The sequence below is a fragment of the Ylistrum balloti genome, unplaced genomic scaffold, assembly GCF_031769215.1.
Source record: "Ylistrum balloti isolate Yb309-2 unplaced genomic scaffold, AGI_CSIRO_Ybal_v1 Utg371918, whole genome shotgun sequence".
NCBI lineage: Eukaryota > Metazoa > Mollusca > Bivalvia > Pectinida > Pectinidae > Ylistrum > Ylistrum balloti.
The window spans coordinates 12,094-30,645 of record NW_026782942.1 but is presented as its reverse complement, the minus strand read 5'-3'; the positions used below and the strand labels follow the sequence as shown (position 1 = coordinate 30,645).

The window sequence follows — 18,552 nt, the reverse complement described above, 5'->3', positions numbered from 1 at the left end:
TCCATTTATGAAAGTCAATGTTTAGCGAGGAGGGCGATTTAGCAATGAAATCAAATGCGCAGACCAAATCTAAAATCTAAAATCTCAATAACTGCACTGTCTGTGGTATAGCCAACCGAAGTAATATAATCCTATGCTGGTTGCCTCAATTTCCATCGAAGGATATCGCATCCGATACAACTGACTCGGTTCAAAATTGATAAAAATCTGAAATGGCCGTAGTCTTTCGACCTAGAAGAGTCAAAATATGAAATTTGAGAAAAATCCATTGGAGAAGTAATAACATTTGAAGTGTACATTGAACATTTTGATATATACTCAAGGGTTTAAAAAAATGTGGGGTGAAATTATTTGCAATGACTTGCAAACGCGTTGTTCAAAAACAGTGAAAATCTGTCAATAACTCTCTATTCTACAGTTCACGCGGTGCTGTGTAGAATGTTGCATTGTTGTATTGCGTGACGATGTCTTCCTGGGAAAGCACGAAACGGGAAAATCTTGTGCACAGCTAGGTATATCCTTGAGATCATTAGACCCTATGTTGTCCCATTATTGCAGCAGAACAACCTCATATTCCAGCAGGATAATGCTCGGCCCCATGTAGCGAGGATCTGTTTCGACTTTCTCACTAATAACAATATCCACCTACTAGACTGACCGCCATACAGCTCTGGCCCAACTGAGAGCAGCACTCTAGGAAGAATGGACCAACACCCCATTGAGGAGAATAAACTCACTCATGAACCCCATTCTCAGGAGAATCAGGACTGTGGAGAGAGCGAATGGGGGACATACCCGGTATTGATTAGCCAGATCCCTCAATCAGTCAATTTCTTTTACAAATTACAGAGCTATCTTTCAATTCCCTTCAGTTACTCCTAAATCATTTACCAGATACAAATCGATGATTTTGCAGTTTATTCTGTATGGATTATTCTTCTGTACTTAAAAATATTGAACATTATACTCAACGTCTTGACCAAATTCATCTTAAAAGATTGCCATGCGTTTCGTTATCCCTTTAGTTTATAAAGTCATAAGATATTTTCATCATACAATGAAAGACCAAGATAGTGCGAACGTCGTAATTATTTCTGTTTACAACATATTGTTATTTACATGGGTTGCCAAAAATGACGCTACAAGCTCATCGTTTTTTTAAAACAGCCATACCGAAATTAAATATATCACAAAGATTCTATCGTGCTTTCCATATGCGATGTTTTTGCTACTTGTATATTTCGTTGACATTTACTTGTGTAGAGTATGCATGTAGACATTGCTTTTTGTCATTTTAATAATGAAATTAGTTCCTACTGTGTAGACAACTGATTATGTGTACAGTGTGCATGTGTCCGAAGATACATACGAGTGCTATCTAAATGAATACTTTTTGTCATAATACATTACTCTAGTGACTAAAATATTATGATTTGTATAATGTTATTGATCTCTAATTCCTTCAAATCAACAAAAGCGCATCCAACCTCTTACAAATGGATACAAATGGTTGGAATTAACAACAAACACACAAATAATAAGCAATAACACGTGCTTTTTATCTCCAGTTATAGAAGCTCAGAACAAAGTGAACAAGTTAGTCGTATTTGTGACATAAGTTGTCATGAATAGTCGCAATTATTAGAGGTATGGACAGGAGATTTTTGACATTTCTAAGCTTTGTGCATTCCAACGATCTTTTTTTCATAACACTGTTTACGTGTTTTCGTTTTAAAAGATGAGGCAATATGATATTGAAGGACATGCAAGATACATATCATACGATATAATATTTTCACTTGCTGTGTACTTCGTTTTATTTACGCATATCAGTAGCTTTAAACTGCAATTAAAGAAATCTATCAAACTACATAATATCTACAATACATAAAGAAGTGAATATCACCAGTAAATAGATAGATTTTAGAAAGTCTATTTCAATATGCGTATTGGACTCCAGAACACTATTCTTTTGTCATTATTTGTTTAAATAATTGTGATCTTAAACTGAACTGAATTTCATGGATTACTTTATTAATATACAAGCAATACTATGTATTAAAGGTTGAAAGTTCGATACAGGTTCGAATCATTCATAGTCCGTTTTCGAATCATCTAAAGTCCGTTGTTTTGTAGTAGCCATATTTCAGTAAAGATGATTTTATGACAGCGCTGACTTTATACTAAGATTGTTGAAGGTTGTGATATAGAATGTATCCAGGTAAACGGTTTTAATGATAGTTGGAAGCAGGCTGAGATACATGACACCATGATTGCAGATTTGGAAACTATTAGTGTCTGTGCAAGAGGGAGGGAAAACAACTGAACGACAGAACTGTGATAGTGAATTTGCATAAATGCACATGTATTACGTTGATTAAATCTGGGTTTGTTTTATTTTTCATTATTATTATTTTTTTTTCTTTCTTTTTCTTATTTATTTATTTTTTTGTTATGAAACCTGATGTAATTTTCACAAAGAATACATACAATACATCAGTATATGTCTTAATAACATTTAAGGATACAGTTTGTGCGCAGAAAATGAAGTAGAGTTGTCTCTGGATCAGGGTTGGGAACTACAACCTGCAATAAAATGAAACAAAAATATACATTTAACTTGGTGATCAATCAGGATCTAGTTCAAGCAACAGAAATAACAAAATAACACGAAAGTGTTTCACTAAATTGGCAGATCTTAAACAACGTACGTATTAGATTTTCGACTGTTCCCAAATAAATCGACAGTACAGTCATGAATGTTCTCAATAATTACAATGCTGGTTGCATAATAATGCTTATGAACAACTAGCAAACTTCACAAGTATTTTTTTTATATTTACATTATATTTACCAATGCCTAGTTAAACTATTCTATCTGTTTCAAACAATAAAACTAGTTCAGCTGTTTCCAACAATGCCTACGGTTTTACTTGCTTTTTGACGCGTGTATTGATTTTCCGGCTACGCATCGATATAAACAATAACCGATTTATAAACACAAGATATTTAGAGCGTCAAGAACCTTCATGGACTAACAATGGTGATAAATATCACCCGAAAAAAACTTGTATGTAATTGTTATAAAAAAGGAATTAAGAATTATAATATAACTGTCGATATATACTTATGATAAAGATTGCTAACACCAGCTTCCGGTAATGACTAAATATTAAATATAAGGAAAGTTAAACTTTAAAATCGATTGATTTGATGCAGATAGTTACGTTATGGAAAAAAGTTATATCAACATATTACACTCCCATTTCAAAGTTAAAATGGTGATGATCTACTGTTGTACCTATTTGTTATGCTTTGATTCCTTTGCTCTCTAGGGCCATTATATAGTGGACATTCAAATATATTTTGTTACACAGTTTTATTTTCATGACTGCATCTACAGGCTGCTGAGTCATAATAGTGATCATTAAATAGATCAGAATCTATGTTACTGGCATTATGTATAAGCTGGCAAAGAAGCTTATTATATTTTCGTGGTTCTAAATATTTAAATGTATTGTTAATTTATGTCATGTTGTTAACAATTAATTGAATTATCTTTTAAATTATTGTACGGAGTTGATGTTTATATCATCAGCGTGTAAATTAAATTCCCTTGGTGTTAATAACAAAATTGAGTAACTCTCAGATCTACAACGGGAAGGACTGAATAGTTATTTCTTAGAGAATGTCTTACATGCTCATCATTATTAATAAACTGATCAATGATTCAGTTGTTTTGAGTTCTAGTATTTTATATATTAGTGAAATTTTATGATGATTTCGCCTAATACTCACAGTATTAATTCCAGTTTCTGCATAAAGCTTATAATGGGATGCCCCACTTTACAGATGTTAAAGATATTATTGATATGGTGTGACCACCACTTAACATTGTAATGAATGTTACCTGAACATTTGTGTATCATGATTGCACTGTGTGATTATCAAATAGAATATATTGATTATTTTGTTCTCTTTTTCTCAAGAAAAGAATAGATTCTGTTTTCGTGGATTAACATTGATATCCTATTTATTTGCCCAGGTGTATAATTTTCTTAAGTAGTCAGTGATTTTTGTGCAATGTCTTTCAGGTTATTTACTATTACTTCAAGAATATACTTCTGCTTGTTAATTATTCAGCTATATCATTGACATCAATAAAAAAGCAAAAACAAATTTTAAAAAAAAAATGGACCGAGGACTTAACCTCGTGTAATACCAGCTTTTACAGGTTTAAAAGTTAAATAAAACCCCTCTGTTAATATTTTTTGTTTTCTATGAGTAAAATGATCTTAAAACCAATCTAAAATTTAACTCCTTAAGTAATTTCCCGCGCCAAACTCGGTCAAACGCCTTACAGAACACAAATCATAGAGGAGTAAGTGGCCAGTGTGTTGTGCATATGGACTTTTTGTGGCCTTATCTGCTGGGAGAAAAATCTAGTTTCAACCAATATTTGAACACATCAAGCCAAAATTAAGAATATAAATCGATCTCAGACGTGATCATCTTGACTAATGCTCAAATTCGATAGACATAACATTGAGTTACTTCCTAATATAATCCTGAACTAGTTTGTTTACAATAAGGAGATACTTTCCCTTAAGTCTTTCTTTAACAAAATTGTATGCTTGTTTACCACATGTTGTCACCCGAAGGAGAGTACTTGAATAGGCAATGCCTGATGTCCAATTCCTTTTGACATTGAGGGGTAAATAGTTTGATTATCATAGGTATCATATTATGAGGATCAGGGATTATTATCATTAAGTAGAAGTAGTTGATCTTTGATGACCTGTTCAGATACAATGACGTTTTTCACTTAAAGAGAAAACAAATTTTCAAGGGAAGTTGATATGGAGTTAAAATAGTTACTTAGACATTCTGTGTTATCAAATGCATTGTGTATATTGGTTATATCATATATTGGGGATATGGAATAAGATAGATTATTAGAATTCATAACTGCAATTTTTCACCATTAGTTTGATTGGTCGTAGAGTAATTCTTGTAACTTATCAACGTAGTTTCTTTTTAGCTTCGCTGACTAGATCCACAATTTCCTTTTAATACAAAATTTGAACAAACGAAATCAATAATAGATGGCTCACTGTATGTTGGAGTATTCACTATAGTATGTCCAAGGTTACGCTTTCTTGTGAATAATACATTGATAACTTAGGCAGTTGTCTCCGTCACCTTGGTTAACTAAAGTGGGTATTTACAGAACTGATTAACATATTTACATTAATATTCCCTCTAATAATGATATCAACACATGTGTTGCAAGCATTTTCTAAAATATGGACTTAGTTATCCATATATTCTTCATTACATTCTCTTAGGATATATATATATATATATGCAATGTTAATACACTTTAGATGTTCGTTTTTTGTAATATAACTCTTAGACACGTGGACGAAATTTAATCAAATTTGACACCGAGCTACCTCCGTGAACTGAAAATGTCCCTCGGCTAAAATTATCAGACCGTGACATAGCTCGACGCTGCATTCTTTAAGCAGCTTTTTCAAGAAAGCGTGTATCCGGAGTGTGTTGGGTAAATTATTACAAATCGAACATCGGAACAGTATAAATCAGCTACGCAACATTTCATTTCGAAGTGATTGTAGAGCGATATGCCGCGATTGCGTGAAGTCGATAGATATAGGACCATTGCTCTGATAATGCAGGAGCATTCAAAACGTCATGAAGCCCAGTAATATTACGTACATGAGACAGCCATTTCCCGCTTAATTTGGCGGTTCAGAGCCACAGGGAGTTTGGGTGACCGTCTCCAGACCGTCCGGGCTTTACGTTGCCACGTCAAGATAGAGACATATATCTCGGGAATCTCCGATTTCAAACGGCGATCAAGGCAGCACACCAAATTATGGTGTCCGAAAACGGCTAACTTGCGGAAGTTTTATTTAAGGCCAGTATATCCCTATGTTGGTCCACCATTGAGACGTTACGGCAACGTAAGATGCAGTGGCTACTTACACATGCACCTTATCGGTCTCGTTTGGCCCACTGGAAACGCGTGTTGTTCACTTACGAGTCTCGCTCCACACTTTTGGCGACAACGTGTATATCAACATCATGGTGAGCGATATTCTGAAGCTTGCGTAACGGGGGAAGACCTATTATGATATGGGCAGGGATATCTGAAGACGTGAAAATACCTCTCGAGTTTATCCAAGGCAATCTTACAGCAGTAACATATAAGGATCAGATCTTGAGACCACACGTCCTTTCTCCTATCCAACAACGTAACCTAACCCGAGGCCCCGTGTTTCTAGGGTTTGTCGCGATTTCTAGCTCAAAACAACGTTCCAATTCTTGATGGTCCAGAATTAAGTCCATATTTGTCCCCAATAGAGCATTTGTGGAACGATCTGGACTGGAGGGTACGGAAGCGTGTCAACGTCCCATATAACGTCGCTCACCTCACGCAGACCATTATTCTGGAGTACAAAAACATCTCAAAGGACAATAAACACATTGATGAGCTCAGTGTTAAGGAGAGTAAGAGCAGTGACTGAAGCCAGGTGTACCCTTGTTTTAACGCTATTCATGCAAACGCAGTCTGTGATAGGACAAAAATCATCAACATGTATTCAGTAGTGATGAAATAATCGTGAACAACGAAATAATCATCAATGAATCGCGTAAAATAATAATAATCGAAAATGAACTCGCATTTCTTTTTTCCGCTAGTATATTTGTAACAGGAGAATATTAGCTAGGCACGCGATGAACATTGGATACGAATAATTGTTAAACAAAATGGACAAAATAGCATAATAGTAATTTAACACAATTTGGTTAGGGTTTCGAAAACATATAACTGTTAATCACTTGATTTTAACACACGGATCAATAAAAGAGTAATAGAGACATCATTAAAACTGTAAACTGAAAGTTGAAACGTTCTGCAATATTTCAAATTACAGTTGGATAATACAGCAGTTTGCAGCTCCATATTTATATCTACAATACTGCAAATGATGTAAGTTTCTAATCATACTTTTATCTTGTGTCTGAGATGTACTGAATTATCATGTATATATTAGATTGTGAATACAATTTAAAAAGTAAGTATGATGGGACAAGCATTCCTTGGAATATATTGGGATTAAGATTTATGTAAAACATATAGGATATCATTAGCAATAATTACCTTCAACATGTGTAGATTGTATGCACAGAAAGAGTTGAACAATGGTTCATATTCCTTTGTGCCTTTCTCAATTATGAATTATTCAGTTAAACACTTGGTCTATATATCCATAATTTATACATCTGGAAAATTATATGAAATTAATATCTAGCATACCTTAATATTTCAAGCCATTTTCACAATTTTTCTGGATAGTTGTAAAATCATTACATTTTAGCTTGATACTTACAGTAATTTATATAGAGAGAGTTATTGATAAACAAAAGAAGCTAGAATTGTAGTTTTATTTACTCATGGTTATAATTTACGCAGGTTTATACATAATGTCAAGCAGACATTGATATTCTCTATTTACAGTCTTGTATAGTCATAAATGGCTTGCATTGATCAGTATTAGATCCATAGCCCATAACTAGCTTGCTAGGTCCTTGATGCTTATTTGGTGGAGGTGAGCGTAAGATGATAGTTCTTCAAGTTTGAACACTTGATGCTTCTCACATGTAGTGTAGCGTATGATTATTCAGCCTTCCCGTGACCACGCACCTGAGATACAATCCTGCTTCTTGAGGAAGCATATCTTGGCGCATAATGTGGTCCTGGTCTTGGTAAGTGCTTCGTGTAAGAAGAGTTTGGGTTATTTGATTTGGACTGCTGCAACGATGGAAATGTTGATTGATGTTGCTGCTCAGTAAACAGAATGAATCTAGCATCGTATATGTTAGTCCTGATCCTAAATGAAAAACAGCGTGCAAGAATGTCTTGGGATCAATTTTGTTGAAAGGGCATACCCAATGTGGCCTGTTGATGTCGGATTCGGTAACCATAACCTCAAATGTATTATTGCATGCCTCTAGGATAAGTTTATCGGTGTTTTCGTCCACTGATTCTGGAATTCCTCTAAATATGAGGCAATTCCGCCAAGTGTATTGCTTCATATCGTATAATCGTTGCTTTGACGACTTATTGTGGTTGTACAGAGCAGTTGTGCATATGTTTGGCAGTAGTAAAAGTCGGGTTCTTTGTGTAGAATGATGAATGTTTCATGGGCTTTCGTTGATTTCACCGATCTCGGATATGAAAGCCTGACAGGTTAGGGTTGGGGTCTCACGCAGGAGACCACCTTAACCAGCTTCGACCATCAGGAATATTTGCTAAAGAGATGTATGACAGGAGTAGGGATCAGCTCATTCTCCTGGACTGTAATCATACTCAACATTGTTTCGTATAGCGCAGTGTCCTACCCATGCTGTTTGGCGACATATACATAGGAATGTCTAATTCAATTTTTACAGATATCCTAGAATAAATTTGCCGTCCGGGTAAGGAGCATGTCTTCCGACCCAAAACCTACCTTGAATGTTCCTAGCCTATATGGATGGCCCCGCCAGTGTCTACTCTCTGAAGGTATGCCACTGCAGCTATGGCCTGTTCAGATGCATCCGCAAACACACGTACTTTATTTGAGCTGTCGACCTCAGAAATTCTGCGCGGAACCTGTAGGTTTCCCAGTTCCTGTTATGACTTCTTCCATGCTTCCCACTCTCCATGCTGGCCCGCAGAGAGGCGTTCATCCCAGTCAACTGTTCTTTCGACCATACATCACAGGAGAACTTTGCCCTGGAGAGTCACCGGAGCTAAGAGCCATAAACAGTTATACAGAATATTGAAAATGGAGATCACTCCTACGGTTTTGATTTCTGTGGGATCCTGAAGGAAAATGTTCCATAACAGGCCGCTGCTGCTTGGAAGGGCAAACTTACGGGTCCAAGGTTCAATCTCTCTTGTTCTGAGCTTAGCCTTCTAACTGGAAATTGGTCATTATGTCCTTCGAGTTAGAACTGATTTCTGTAGACGGGTTTCCTCCGTCGACAACACTGCTTGAATACGACTCCACAGAAATCAGGCTGTCGATCAGAAAAGGAATTTGTTTTCAACAAATTCAGCAACATCGGTTTCATAATCGGCTCCAGCTTCCCTCGATATCCTCCATATGACTGGTCACCGCTGGAGATAAACAGTTCCAAAACACATTTTAGTCGTTCTGTGCTCTATCAGAGCACAGTTTGCCTCATACCAATTGAATCGAAGCTTGAACGTTCCTGCAGCGTTGGCAACCATCACCTTTTATGATACATAATTGACTTGACGTCGTAACACAAACATTCCCACTTCATATTTGATGCGCGGAAACAATTGTCTAGGCAGTATGGATACTCCTGACATATAATGCCTAGAACGATACTCTTGCAACAAAACTTAGTAACACTTCTTGCATAAAATATCTGTAGTAACATTCCTGACATATAAAACACCTTTAGAAATACTCCGTACATATAAAATCTATACGGATACTCCAGACATATAATATCTGTAGAGGTAATCCTGACATATAATATCTGTAGTTATACTTCTGACATATAATATCTGTAGTAATACACCTGACATATAATATATGTAATAATACATCTGACATATAATATCTGTAGTAATACTCCTGACATATAATATCTCTAGAGACAAACCTGACAATTATATCTGTAGAGAGAGTCCTGATATATATCTGTATAAATACACCTGACATATTATATCGGTAGGAATAATCCTGACATATATTATCTGAAGCAATAATCCTGCCCTATAATATCTGAAGAGAAACAACTGACAATTATATCTGTAGTAAGTTTCCTGACATATGATATATGTAGAGATACACCTGACAATTAATATCTGTAGAAATACATCTGATATATAATATCTGTAGTAATACTCCTGACATATAATATCTGTAGAGATACACCTGGTATATTATATATGTATAAATACTCCTGACAAATAATATCTTTAGTTATAATCCTGACATATAATATCTCTAGAGATAAACCTGACAATTAAATCTGTAGAGAGAGTCCTGATATATATCTGTATAAATACTTCTGACATATAATATCTGTAGATATACACCTGACAACTATATCTGTAGAAATACATCTGACATATTATATCGGTAGTAATAATCCTGACATATAATATGTGTAGTAATAATCCTGACCTATAATAACTGTAGTAATAATCCTGACATATAATAACTGTAGTAATACTCCTGATATATAATATATGATATATAATATCTGTAGTAATACTCCTGATATATAATATATGTTGTAATACTCCTGACATATAATATCTGCAGTAATAATCCTGATATATAATATCTGTAGTAATAATCCTGATATATGATATCGGTAGTAACACTCCTTACATATAATATCTGTAGTAATACTCCTGACTTATAATATCTGTAGTAATAATCATTATATATAATATATGTAGAGATACACTTGACATATATTATCTGTAGAGAGAGTCCTGACCTAAAAAATCTTTAGAGAGTGTCCTGATATATAATATCTGTACAAATACTCCTGACATATAATATCTGTAGAGATACACCTGACAATTATATCTCTAGAAATACACCTTACATATTATATCGGAAGTAATAATCCTGACATATAATATTTGTAGTAATAATCCTGACATATAATATCTGTAGAGACACACCTGGCATATTATATCGGTAGTAATAATCCTGACATATAAGATGTGTTTTAATAATCCTGACATTTAATATCTGTAGAAATAAACCTGACATATATTATCTGCAGAGAAACACCTGACAATTATATCTGTAGTAATACTCCTGACATATAATATATGTTGTAATACTCCTGACATATAATATCTGTAGTAACAATCCTGATATATAATATATGTAGTAATACTCCTGACATATAATATCAGTAGTAATAATCATCATATATAATATCTGTAGTAATAATCCTGACATATAATATCTGACATATATATATCTGTAGTAATACTCCTGATATATGATATCTGTAGTAATAATCCTGATATATAATATCTGATATATAATATAATATAGTAATAATCCTGATATATAATATCTGTAGTAATACTCCTGACATATAATAACTGTAGTAATAATCCTGATATATAATAACTGTAGTAATAATCCTGATATATAATATCTGTAGTAATAATCCTGATATATAATATCAGTAGTAATAATCATCATATATAATATCTGTAGTAATAATCCTGATATATGATATCTGTAGTAATACTCCTTACATATAATATCTGTAGTAATACTCCTGACATATAATATCTGTAGTAATAATCATTATATATAATATATGTAGAGATACACTTGACATATAATATCTATAGAGAGAGTCCTGATATATAATATCTGTATCAATACTCCTGACATATAATATCTGTAGAGTTACACCTGACAATTATATCTGTAGCAATACACCTCACATATTATATCGGTAGTAATTATACTGACATATAATATGTGTAGTAATAATCCTGATAAATAATATCTGTAGAGATAAACCTGACATATATTATCTGTAGCGATACTCCTGACATATAATATCTGTAGAGATACACCTGACAAATATATCTGTAGTAATTTTCCTGACAATTATATCTGTAGAGAGAGTCCTGACAAATAATATCTGTAGAGATACTACTGACATATAATATCTGTAGAGATACACCTGGCATATTATATATGTATAAATACTCCTGAGAATTATATCTGTAGAAATACACCTGACATATCATATCGGTAGTAATAATCCTGACATATAATATGTGTAGTAATAATCCTGACATATAATATATGTAGTAATACTCCTGATATATAATATATGTTGTAGTACTCCTGACATATAATATCTGCAGTAATACTCCTGATTTATAATATCTGTAGTAATAATCCTGATATATGATATCTGTAGTAATACTCCTTACATATTATATCTGTAGTAATACTCCTGACATATAATATCTGTAGTAATAATCATTATATATGATATCTGTAGTAATACTCCTTACATATAATATTTGTAAAAATACACCTGACATATTATATCGGTAGTAATAATCCTGACATATATTATCTGAAGCAATACTCCTGACATATAATATCTGTAGAGAAACAACTGACAATTATATCTGTAGTAAGTTTCCTGACATATGATAAATGTAGAGATACACCTGACAATTAATATCTGTAGAAATACATCTGACATATAATATCTGTAGAGAGAGTCCTGACAAATAATATCTGTTTAAATACACCTGACCTATAATATCTGTAGTAATACTCCTGACATATAATATCTTTAGTTATAATCCTGACATATAATATCTCTAGAGATAAACCTGAAAATTAAATCTGTAGAGAGAGTCCTGATATATAATATCTGTATAAATACTCCTGACATATAATATCTGTAGAGATACACCTGACAATTATATCTGTAGAAATACATCTGACATATTATATCGATAGTAATAATCCTGACATATAATATGTGTAGTAATAATCCTGACCTATAATAACTGTAGTAATAATCCTGATATATAATATATGTAGTAATACTCCTGACATATAATATATGTTGTAATACTCCTGACATATAATATCTGCAGTAATAATCCTGATATATAATATCTGTAGTAATAATCCTGATATATGATATCTGTAGTAATAATCCTGATATATAATATATGTTGTAATACTCCTGACATATAATATCTGCAGTAATAATCCTGATATATAATATCTGTAGAGAAACACCTGACATATAATATCTGTAGAGATACATCTGATATATAATATCTGTAGAGATACAACTGATATATAATATCTATAGAAATACACCTTGCATATAATATCTGTAGTAATAATCCTGACACATAATATCTGTATAAATACTCCTGACATATAATATCTGTAGTAATACTCCTGACATATAATATCTGTAGAGAAACACTTGACAATTATATCTGTAGAGATAAACCTGACATATAATATGTAGAAATACTCCTGACATATAATATCTGTAGAGATACACCTGATATATAATATATGTAGTATCACTTCTGTCATATAATATCTGTAGAGAAACACCTGACAATTGTATCTGTAGTAATACAACTTACATATTATATCGGTAGTAATAATCCTGACATATAATATGTGTAGTAATAATCCTGACATATAATATCTGTAGAGATACACCTGGCATATTATATCGGTAGTAATACTCCTGACATATATATGTACCGATACTCATGATATATATATATATATATATATATATATATATATATATATATATATTACTCCATAATATCGCTAGAGGCAGTCCTGACATATTGTGCTTATAATATTTAGAGATACAGAGATAAAGAATATACCTATACTAGAAACTTTAGTAGAGACTCTCTTTATAGATATGCAGATATACTGCCGATTTTAACCGGTAATGACCTTGAATATATTATACGTTTTATCAAACGAACTAACTTGGTATTTTTGTCTATACCTTTAAAAATTTTGCATTTCTTGAATAAGTATCTTAACAGGCAGGATAATGCGAAAGACGAGATGTACATGAAACACCCCTTTACAGCTATACAGCGTATTCATACTCTTTCTCCAATACCAGGTGTAATGAGTTTGTTGATGGTTTGTTCGCAGTTTTATCCCTGAAGAAACCTGAGGACAATCTTGATACCAGATATACATCTGTGCTGCAGTATTACCGTGTAAATCAAACAGCCTCGCGTCCGATTTTAGTAGTTTAGGCCAAACGTGAAATTAATTATGATGAGCACGGCAAGTCATGCTCGACTCTTGATTGGAAACATTGTAGAAAGCGTAGCAACTATTTTCTTCATTTAAAATGATCAAACTTTATAACTTTGTGGATGGAATCGAACGACCCCGTTTCGAAATTAACAACCTGGATATCAATATCGTTTAGGTATCGTCTAAACACAAATAAAGCTGTTGATGTTATCAACCTGAAAAAGCCTATATCTCCATTTACAATATCGTGAACAAGTAATGTAACCTTACACAACAGAAGGAAGACCATCTGTATCCCACATAAATGAAGTAGTTGTCCGGTCAACATGACATAAAAAATGGAAAACGATCTCTATTTACGATTGAGGTGTACAAAATTAATCATACCTTATAATAGGGTAAGTTGTAGTTTACTACAGCGTAAGTCCTACCTTACTACAGGGTAAATCATTGCTTTAGGGTAAGTTATACCTTAATACAGAGTAAATTATACCTTACTACAGGGTAAATTATACCTTACTACAGGGTAAATTATACCTTACTACAGGGTAAATTATATCTTACTACAGGGTAAATTACACCTTACTACAGGGTAAATTATATCTTACTACAGGGTAAATTATACCTTACTACAGGGTAAATTATATCTTACTACAGGGTAAATTATACCTTACTACAGGGTAAATTATATCTTACTACAGGGTAAATTATACCTTACTACAGGGTAAATTATATCTTACTACAGGGTAAATTATACCTTACTACAGGGTAAATTATACCTTACTACAGGGTACAGGGTAAATTACACCTTACTACAGGGTAAGGTATACCTTACTACAGGGTAAATTACACCTTACTACAGGGTAAATTATATCTTACTACAGGGTAAATTATACCTTACTACAGGGTAAAGTATACCTTACTACAGGGTAAATTATATCTTACTACAGGGTAAATTATACCTTACTACAGGGTAAGGTATACCTTACTACAGGGTAAATTATACCTTACTACAGGGTAAATTATATCTTACTACAGGGTAAATTATATCTTACTACAGGGTAAATTACACCTTACTACAGGGTAAATTATATCTTACTACAGGGTAAATTATACCTTACTACAGGGTAAATTATATCCTTACTACAGGGTAAATTACTACAGGGTAAATTATACCTTACTACAGGGTAAATTATACCTTACTACAGGGTAAATTATATCTTACTACCTTACTACAGGGTAAATTATACCTTACTACAGGGTAAATTATATCTTACTACAGGGTAAATTATACCTTACTACAGGGTAAATTATACCTTACTACAGGATAAATTATACCTTACTACAGGGTAAATTATACCTTACTACAGGGTAAATTATACCTTACTACAGGGTAAATTATACCTTACTACAGGGTAAATTACACCTTACTACAGGGTAAATTATACCTTACTACAGGGTGAGTAATACCTTACTACAGGGTAAAGTATACCCTACTACAGGGTGAGTAATACCTTACTACAGGGTAAGGTATACCTTACTACAGGGTAAGTTATACCTTACTACAGGGTAAGGTATACCTTACTACAGGGTAAATTATACCTTACTTCATGGTAAATTATGCCTTACTACAGGGTAAATTATACCTTACTACAGGGTAAAGTATACCTTACTACAGGGTATATTATACCTTACTACAGGGTAAATGATATTTTGCTTTTTTAATTCTCTCCTTTACAGATGTTGGCCATAAAAGCATGCTTACCTTTTGAGTACAAACGATGTGTCTACACTGCATTTTTATATTGAACATGACCAGTCAATTTAAGTCTACAATATCGCACGTACCACTTGACCCTCACCTCATTTTAAGTACGCATGCGTAAAGAGTGCTTCAATATCATATATATATGATATAATATATATAAATATTGATACATTTGAATTCGTGGTTCGAATACTTAAATATCATGAATATTTGTCTAGTGTTCTTTGTGGTGAACATAAGGCAACCGTTTTTATACCATTATTGTCACCATTTTTCCACGATGTTTTAAATAAAGGAGTCCGTCTTGTAAGGGAAACTATGTGTTTTGTTGGGGTTTTTTTGCCCCTTTAGTTGTGACATATTTTTCATACACGTATTTGATATACCCTGCTTTATGTTCAGCACAGAATATGATGACCATGGAAACATAACAAAGAAATTATATTTGAAAGGTGAGCGATCCCCTTACTTTGTCCACAGCGAAAAGTAATATATCACGCCGATTTCTTGCCCACATTTCGTGTTTGTATCGATGCGTGACAGACTGTGACCTCAATAGCTTAACTTCACAATTACTAGAATTACAATATAGCATTTAAAGTAAAACTAAGTATAATCTGGTAAACGGGTTTCATTGAATTATTGAATTTAGTCGCAGCCATGTGTAACTTTTCGGAAAACCACACTCGTGTCTTCCTTTGTTGCACCTCATATAAAATGCGTCTATGTACATGTGGATACAATAACTGGACCATCAGTGTGTCTTTTATCATTTTTTTCATTTCAACAAATTTTATTGACAAGATGTAAACGTCAAATTGGATTGAATAACAGGCAAAGCCTATGTAAATTCTCTCCAAACATTGAAGTGGCTATCATACCAAATTACTTCAGCTATTTAAGTCCGTATTTATCGACTCATAGAAATAGCAATCAAGCTCATTATGACTCCTTCCATTCAGTGTTGAAACATTGTAAAATAAAACGATCTCTCTTTAGAAAGAGTCAAATGAGGAAACAAAAAAATCAAGATAAAATTAGCAATGTTTTGGATACCAGTTAATAACTTATTTTAAGACTGAACAAAGTAAACAAATGTAAATTTCTTCTTCTAATACGGATGATACAATAGAATGAATCTGATTGTGTTATCTATTTCGTATTGCTATGTCTCGCTGATGCTGCCAGGGGCTTGCCATTAAGAAGAGGTGACACCAAAGGAACTCAAAATCGATCGCAACTCGTGTTAAAAACAGACACATTTATACATAGTAAAGACAACGAGATAACGATATATGATGTTCGATAATACGAAGAAAAATTTTGTTTTAGTGTATTCGATGTCACTCCAACTAGAGAGGAAGCAAAACGCCATGAGTAGTTCGAGAGGTTTATAAAATGAATTTTACTTTCCCTACTTTATTTTTGATTTCGACGTTTGAAGGTTCCTAATATTTTACAATCTTAGCTCAAAAATCAATAGTAAGTTTATTGTTTAGCTTTGGTGTATCTAATGATGTACTACGATAAGTAGAAAGGTACTCTTCACTTGTGCTCTCAATAGTTTTCTATGATTTCCAGGGAGCAGTTATATATGTCATCTATATTATCGTTTTCAAAATACCTCACATTATTGCGGCAAAAAGGTGAAGATGTGATACACTACATCTATTTAGAATCAGTCCACTTGAGATTTTCATGTCTGTTTTTCCCCTTAAACACAAAGCATTCATTGACACGTACGATTTTAGGTATTTTTTTATGAAATCATCCATTGAATATGTACTCTACATTATTTATTTTTAACGCTGAACAGCATATATACTGTACTGTATAAAGCACGTTTGTTTTGATACCATTGTACTAATGGCTTCCTCTGTAATGAGAAACAAACTGATACCATCATGTAATTTATACCACTTATATATGAGGATTAAAGAACTCACCTTCTTCCCATTCACATAGAAAGTCAGAGCAGTTGTTTCCTGTATAGAACAATCCATATCGGGTCCAGATTTAACATCCATACTGGTGTTGTCACTAACTTTGAATATTCTCAGTAACTGAACATAATATTTATAGCTTGCAAGGTGATGAAATTAAAGAATTACAAGTAAGTGACCTAAATTATCGTAACAAATAGCACAACCTGTAGTACAGAATGTGTCACCGAATGTGATGTTTACGACGAGTAACGTACCCGTTTAGTGATAAGAGATTCACTTGGATGGCTGCATAATGATCACGGGGCGTAAACAGTATACCAAGTTATAGTAGAGCTGATATGGATAAGTCTAGATAGAGGACCAACCACTATTTTTAGTCTTTTTCATTTATAATCTGACTTGGTAAGTGCTTATAAACGTTTGGAGGACAAAACAAGTTTGGATGTTTTTCATATATCAAAAAATTAGTATAATTACAACTAAAATGATAAAAACTCCTTGACTTCGCTTTATTTCTTTATTGATATTGTTTGCACTGACATTTATTTGTTTATTGTTTGTTTGTGAGGAATGAAATTGACACTTAATTCTCTGTATGACTTTACAGATATCATTTTCACTGATTGAGGTTGGTTTTTTTACTTGAATGGCAGTACGCTATCATTACTTTCTGATCGATAATATTTGATTGAAATTGTTTGCAGTAATTGAAAGTGTTCAGTTGATACTGTTTGCAACCGTCTTATGGAAGTTGTTTACAACAAATGACAGCACTGAAAATACATTTAATGCATCCATTGGTAACATGTCATTAGAATTGTGTTTATTGAACAACTGTACTCAATCAATATTGTATGGATTCTTCTCTTTATTAGAGGTTTTCGAATAATTCTGATATGCTTTGCATTCAGAAACCCCAACGAAGGGACTTGCTATTATTGTGCTGTTT

The 18,552-nt window shown here is 33.2% G+C and overlaps 1 protein-coding gene across 1 annotated transcript in view; it reads right to left on the bottom strand.

The window, feature by feature from the left end:
• The window catches only part of LOC132563911 (xanthine dehydrogenase/oxidase-like), a 68,142-nt gene extending 50,458 nt beyond the window's left edge, over positions 1-17,684 (bottom strand). Inside the window, exons 1-2 of the mRNA XM_060228670.1 lie at positions 17,604-17,684; positions 2,529-2,586 (exon numbers count right to left, since the gene is read on the bottom strand). Coding sequence (XP_060084653.1) covers positions 2,529-2,586; positions 17,604-17,684 — 139 coding nt within the window. The remainder of the gene's footprint in view (positions 1-2,528; positions 2,587-17,603) is intronic.
• Between the last annotated feature and the right edge of the window lie 868 nt (positions 17,685-18,552).